The sequence below is a fragment of the Limulus polyphemus genome, unplaced genomic scaffold (genome assembly GCF_000517525.1).
Source record: "Limulus polyphemus unplaced genomic scaffold, Limulus_polyphemus-2.1.2 Scaffold1339, whole genome shotgun sequence".
NCBI lineage: Eukaryota > Metazoa > Arthropoda > Merostomata > Xiphosura > Limulidae > Limulus > Limulus polyphemus.
In genome coordinates this window covers 18,310-25,576 of record NW_013666949.1, presented here as the reverse complement: position 1 = coordinate 25,576, position 7,267 = coordinate 18,310, and the positions used below count along the sequence as shown (strand labels likewise).

The window sequence follows — 7,267 nt, the reverse complement described above, 5'->3', positions numbered from 1 at the left end:
AAATTAACTTTTGTTACTAATAAAAATCTTTCAAATGCGACTGTAGCTTTTTTTTCCCAAAACTTTATCTTCAAAATAAGGGTGCGTCTTATATTTCGAAAAATACGGTACTTTAAAATTTCTAAAAATATGCTAAGTCTATAATTACAAAGCTCAGTTAATATATTTTAGCACACATCTCATTGCATTAGTCCATTGTGTCTGAAAAGATCCCTTTGTTTATGATATGCTTAATGTTGAGAAAATTACCTCAAGAGTGTTGCAATATATTGCAGAATGGTAACTTTACATAGTAATTGTTGAGATGGAAGGTAATATTTATATTATGATCCACAAGCATAAACTTCTTTAGACTTGTTACTTTTGAATGCTTCTAGAATGTCAGTTTCTGTTATGTAGAGTTTAAATGACCCAGTAACTCAAACACTTTCAAATAGTTGACTATTCTTGTTCTGCCAGCAATAAACCCTAGGAGCCATGATAGTAGTTTTAACCTAGTGAGGAGCAAGGGAGATCATCCCCTTGCCCCAAGAAAATTTGACATAGTTTTCAATTATGTTCAAACTATGCATTTTATACATAAAGTACATTTGCAGACAAAATATTTTGAAGGTGAACCAGTCATGCAATCTTTTCTTTGCAATGTAGAATTATGTAAAGCCCATTGAAAATTTCAGCACCAGCCACATTTCTGCAACCAAGAACCAATTTGCAAATACTTGTGTTTGTTGGATAGCAGTCAAACATTGAATATGTAAAAGTCTTTCGTTATGGAATTCCTTTAGGATATAGCACTGTTTATTGGAAATCCAAATGCTATACCAATCTTTTCTGTGATGTATAATTATATCACTAATATTAACAAATGCACCAAAAAAAGATTTTTATTATGGCACATTTTTAAGATGCCAGGTCACTTTCTTTAGGTGATGTGGTGACCGGCAATCCTTTGTTATGATATGCCCCTAGGTCAAGTAACTGGGCAAAATTCAAGGCTTGCATTATTCAAAAAGTTTTTTGTTTCTTTTTCTAATTGGGATCATGGTTATTTTCAGTAATATAACAATATACAGAATAAAACTTTATAAAGGTTCATGAATCATGAACAACACCTCAAATTATACTGTGTTTGTTTTATCACATCTAGTCTGATGATCTCTGTATTGTGCAAAACATGCTGTCAACAGTGGCTATAGAAAACAGTGTGGTTGGAAATACTATTATACACTCATTATTGAAAAACCTAAAGGGACTGAATAAGAAATGTAATGAATGTAATATTCCTAATACTAATGTCTTATGACACACCCTACAATAATTATAGTTCCATGTAGATTATGGATATTCCTGTGTTGTTAACCAGTGTGACAAGTTTAAGTAGTTTTCCAATAATGTCAAATTTTTATATATTTATTTAGTTAACATTTTCAACCATGAGAACATACTTGGAGAAAACACGATGATGATTTTTTTATTATTATTAGAAATACCATTATCACATTATTAATGCAGCTTGCACGATGTTTTCAACAAAATTAGAAATCCTGCTTCCACCATTTTTACAAAGCCTGCCTGCTAGAAATCTGATATCTCATTACTCATGTAGCCTGCCTACTCTTCTCAATAAGACTAGAAATCTGGTATCTCATTACTCGTGCAACCTGCCAACTCTTCTCACTAAGGATAGAAACATGGTATCTCATTACTCAATGTAGCCTGCCTGTTTTCCCCACTAAAACTGGAAATCCTATTATCCTACTATTCATATTTTCTTGCTAGTTGTTCTTACAAAGATTAAGAATACTGTTACAACTGTTCACATTACCTGCCTGCTTTTTCACTAAGTCAATCTGCTTCTTCAAATGCTACTGTGTGTTTGATTTGGACATGTTATTTATCATTTATGTATCTCTGAATAATTATTCGGAGCATAAAATCATGAAAAATTCCAGGTTTTTGTGAAAATACATATGTTTTGGACCAGAGGCATCACTAGGTACTGGTACACAGCCTGATTCTATTTGACAGCGCCTCAAATGCTCAGTTGATGTCTCGCAAAATCAGAATAGAAAACAATGATCAATATCATACTAAAATGCCAAAAATTCCCATGCCTATGGGCCTGAGCCCCAAATCTTTTCAATACTTAGTGATGATTCTGTTTTGGACCATTATAAAGAGCATAATAATAATGTGTAAGATAGAAGTCAACAGGTGAACCATTATGATCTGAGCATGGACTGTCAGTACATTTCAAATGGACCTCCAAATTCGATGCAGTTTGTTCTGGTTTTTTAATTGCATTCATATCAAGAATATAAGATTGACACAGAATGAAAAGTACTGTTCTGAAAGTTGGTTGATAAATGTACAGTTACACAGCACACTAAGTTAAAAACTCTGAAACCCTAGCATCTCTTACATTAAAAAAAGTTTTGAAAGTTGTTAATAATTTATTTATTTATTTGTTTGTGGGACATGGGTGGATGCAAAATGGTAAAAGGTGTTTCCCTTGGACTTTTATCTCGATGGAAGCAAAAAATTACTAACTATACTTGGTGTATGATCTTATGTATTTATAAAACTATATGCATTTATTAAATAGTATAAACTAATTCATTAAATCTTAAAGAAATATATGTGATACTGTCTAGATATGATATTAGTTTATTTAGAGATACATGTGAGTAATGCATTTGTACTGTGTAATTTGATGATGTAATAACTACTTTCATCCAACTGTATTTTATTCGATCCCATTACTATAATTTATTCTTAGCATTCAGTGGCATCAATAAAAGAAAAAGCATTATGAGAAACATCATAAACCTCATTTCATTGCAAATTCCATAAAATATAATTAGTTCTTTTCTAATCCAGTAGATACCAAACAATATTGCACAGAGAAAGAACTGCAACTTCTTTTATTAATTTGTTTTGTAAATAAAATGGTGAGGAATTGTTTTGATTTTAATGTTCGTAGTATACACTGGAGTTTTAATATCATTTTGTTTAAAAGAGATTACCATTAATTTAGGAAATTATGTTGATCATTTTTACTGTTTTTTGTTCATTAATCCAGGGCATCATCTTATGCAGGCAGTTTGTAACAGTTTAGTCCTAAGACTTAATGTACTAAATTCAAAATAATTACAAACAAGATGAAGTTGAACTAGTATGCAGATTGAGATTGGAGTAAAATGTCGTTCTTGAGCCAATATCTTTTTTCATCTAACAGTGCAGCATTAGCTTAAATTACAATCCTTGGTTATTCATTTTGAAATCTTTGAAATGGAGGATCATGTTGATGAGAAGAATTTTAGTCATGACACTTTTTAGCAGTTGTATATCAGATGGTTGGTTTTTTTTTTATGTTTATTAGTAAAAACATTTTTTATCGTGTAGTTTGATTGATACACTTTGATAAAATAAACTAAATACTAATAAACTTTACAGACACCCCAGAACTTAAAGAAGGCTATAGAAAGTCTAGTGTTAGATGGCTGTTTAATAGAAGACTTGAACATAGACTTCACCCTTCCTGGCTATCCTCACATTGAACTGAGAAAAGGTGGACGAGATATTGCTTTAACAATCCACAATTTAGAAGAATATTTGCAAGTAAGTATTGAAGCCATCATCCACTGCTTTATTCTGGGTTGGAAACAAACTTGGAAGGTATGGAAGATAGTTAATGTCAATAGAAAAAAGAAACTAGTTTTTATAATATGATTTTAGGTTTAACTTAGTGTTTACTATAAACTTAAAGCTGTCGTTTGAGTGACACAAGTACTCTTTTCCCCCTTTTACTTTTGTAACGTTATTTCACTTAAACTTTGTAGATTATTACAAATCTGGAAACTTAGAAATAAATTGATGTAAAAACTAATAACTGCCTATGAATATGGAGCTGTAACCTTGAAAATAAAAGACCCTTGACGTATTATAACAAACATTGCATTTGATGTAATGCTCTACACTTATTTTTCTTCTGTAATTGGATGTTGATAGATATGTATTAGACATAAAATAGAAGGAACAAGTTGGTGGTTCTATAGTTTTTTACAATATTCTTGCTTTTCATTAAATCTATATTCCAGTTTTTTGAAAATCCAGTAATAGAAACAACACCTAAAAACACAGCTGAATTCGGTTGGAAAACAAATATATATATATATATTATAGAAACAACACTATTTAGAATAATATTAAAGGATGTATATAAACAATTCCACCTTTACAATGTTTGTGGGGTTCAAAATCATATCCGAAGTCATTATTGCAGGTGCATTATCTATACTGCATTACAATAACAGATTATGTGCTAATATTTTGTCAGTTAACTTTTGTAGGGTCTGGTAATGCTTTGATTAAAGCAGACATTTTCCTGCCCTTTGTGCTTTTCATTTTTAATACAAAAACTGAATTCCTACTACATAGAGATGATTACACTTTAAATTTTAGTCAACCTAAAGAAATGTAGTATAAAATAGTCACCTGTGAGATGAAGTTCATTTAAAATATGAAGCAGATGAGTAAATAAATGGCATTTTAATTTTATCCATGTCATCAGTTACTGGTGGCTTCCCTTTATATCATAGGTCTAACAAACAGATGTAACTGTTGATGAAGAGGTAAACCTGAAGCCTTAGAAAATATATATAAATGTGTATATATGTGTGTGTGATTTTATTTTTCTCTCAGCTGGAGGAAATGTTAGTGTATTTACAAAATGCTCTAATTTATACCACCTACTTTGAAAATAGAAAATAATAATGGATCAGTTGTCTTAAAGTATTTTTTTTTCTTTTCTTTTCAAAATTACCTTTTTCAAAATAACACCTTATAAAAAGTTTGAAAGCATCAGCATATTGAGCTTTAATGTTGCATTAATTAACCCCATAGAATATAGCATACAATATTTTTGAGTAGCTTATTGAAAGGAAACACTTTCTGAATTTTAACATGGCAAATAGTCATTATGATTTGGATATTAGTTACATATGTTGAGAGTATTGATTGAATAAATTTATCTTTATGATTGTGTAGTTGGTGAGTCACTGGACACTATATGAAGGAGTCAAGAGGCAGATGGAAGCCTTTAAAGAAGGGTTTGAGTCTGTTTTTCCTATTGCACAACTGCAAATATTCTTTCCTGAAGAGGTAAAAAAAATTTCATAACTTTCCATTTGATTATTTGGAAAAAGACAAAAATATTTCTTTCCTTGTGGAAGGCTTAATAGAGTATTTGTTATAATAGATGGTATTTAAAGGAAAAGTTTATACATTATGAAGCTCCATGCTAACAACATGTCAATTTTCTCAAAATACCTGACAAGGTTTATAGGTGCAACCTTTTAAAACTTTTAAGGATAGTGTCTAAAACATATAGGTGCTTATTACATAGCTCTCCTAAATTGATTTGAGGGTGATAATTGTAATAGAAACAAAGTTGGAGGCACAATAATTCTTACATTTGTTTATATGTAAACATATTTTTCCAGAAACATTTGAACACTGTGGTTTCATGTATTACATTTTACTTTTCATAAAATTTTAAAACTATTGTGTAATCCACTGTTACAACCATGTATTTATAAAGGTTCATTGTATTGTGCATTTGTGTGTTTTTGTTTAATCATATTTTTGAAATTGCTATAGAGACTAAATTTAACATTCCAGATTTTCTTTAGTATGAATAATATATCTAATTTGTAATATTTAATTATGCCACACTAAGGAATGTATTAACTTTTTCAGCATGGGCTCGGTTCCTGGGACCAATCTTGTAACCATTTTGTGCTTGTTATAGTTTTCATGCTATAAGTTTTAAATTAGTAACCGTATGTTAACGAAATTTGGCAGATTATCAGTAAACAATTATAATGCTTTCATACACAAAATATAAATTTTTTTTATTAAATCTTAAGGTTTGTAAAGCAATGTTTTTCTCATGCCTTTTTTTTCTTTTCACGTGTTGCCTATCCAACATGCAAAGTATTTTTCACTTCAAGATTAAAAATACTTTTGTGCATCAGAAAATTTTCAAATTTCACATGCAAAATCTATATAATGTCCAGATAGTTACCAAACGTTTCTTATGAAAAAACTATATTTTATCTGTTATTTTCAATAATGAATCTCTGTACGGGTTTGGTCGATTTGACCAATCTCGTAACCACATTAAAAAAATTAGGAAATGAATATAAATTATGCTTTTTTCATTCTAGAATGATAACAAATGATAACATAAATATTTAGACTAAATAGTTTAAGTATTTATATTTTTATTATATTTACCTTTCAGCCATACCTGGCTAACAATACAGAAGTTACAATGATGCAGCAACATGTGGACCCATGTTATCATATCCAATAATATAAAAACTGACCTATCTTGGCTGTGTTTTAGTAGACTAGTATTTTGTAAAATACAGTCACATTTCCATTATCACACATTATATATGTATATAGATTATTACTATTTAGCAATAAGTTCTTAAACTTATTTTCCTTAAAACATAGAACAGTAAATAAAGAAGTAAAGCAAACAATTATCTCTTCTAGTTATGACCTTTGTACTTGGTTGCTACTTGAAGTAGGGTACTAAGTATTTAAAAAGTTTGCACATGGAGGACATTAAACGAAATAATTTTTTTTGTTTTATACATATATATACAGTTGAATAAACAAAAAATCATAAATTACTGTATCAGTACCTTAGAATTTCACTATAATTTATAAGCTTTGTAACTAAGCTGTATTTCAGTCTAGAAAAATATGAAATTTTGAGCAGACTAAAGACACAGCCTACCTCCTTGAAATCTTGGTTCAAAAGAAAGAGGATTGCATCCAAACACATTAAAATGGTTGAGAAAGCCACTAGGGGGACATTCTAAGCTTTCAGTTGGTTATTCATGTCATATATCGAAGTGTCTATAAAGGAGCATTTCCAAAAATGGAATAAGGTGGGCTGGGGGCCACTGTGTTAGATTTATTACATGAGCAATATCTTGGCAAATTGAAAAGATAATAGGCTCTTATTTTATATTCTAACTTGTCAATATTGGTAATTTGATTTCTTAATTCATACGAAACTATAGACTTAGTATTTTGACATAACAAACATTTAAATTGAACCAGTGCTGCATTCAACATACCACGTGACACTCAAAAATCGAAGTTTAACTGTGTTTTTTAATATTTACTTTTAAATTAAGAAATTGATTAAGGTATAATACTAAAATTTAAATTCTAATCTATAGTT

At 29.8% G+C, this 7,267-nt stretch overlaps 1 protein-coding gene across 6 annotated transcripts in view; it reads left to right on the top strand.

Moving 5' to 3' along the window:
- LOC106463160 (E3 ubiquitin-protein ligase TRIP12-like) overlaps positions 1-7,267 on the top strand; it is a 125,515-nt gene that overhangs the window by 112,750 nt on the left and 5,498 nt on the right. For all 6 annotated transcript variants that reach the window (XM_013923159.2, XM_013923157.2, XM_013923158.2 and 3 more), the window contains 2 exons: positions 3,457-3,621; positions 5,050-5,163. In XM_013923159.2, the coding sequence (XP_013778613.1) occupies positions 3,457-3,621; positions 5,050-5,163 (279 nt within the window). The remainder of the gene's footprint in view (positions 1-3,456; positions 3,622-5,049; positions 5,164-7,267) is intronic.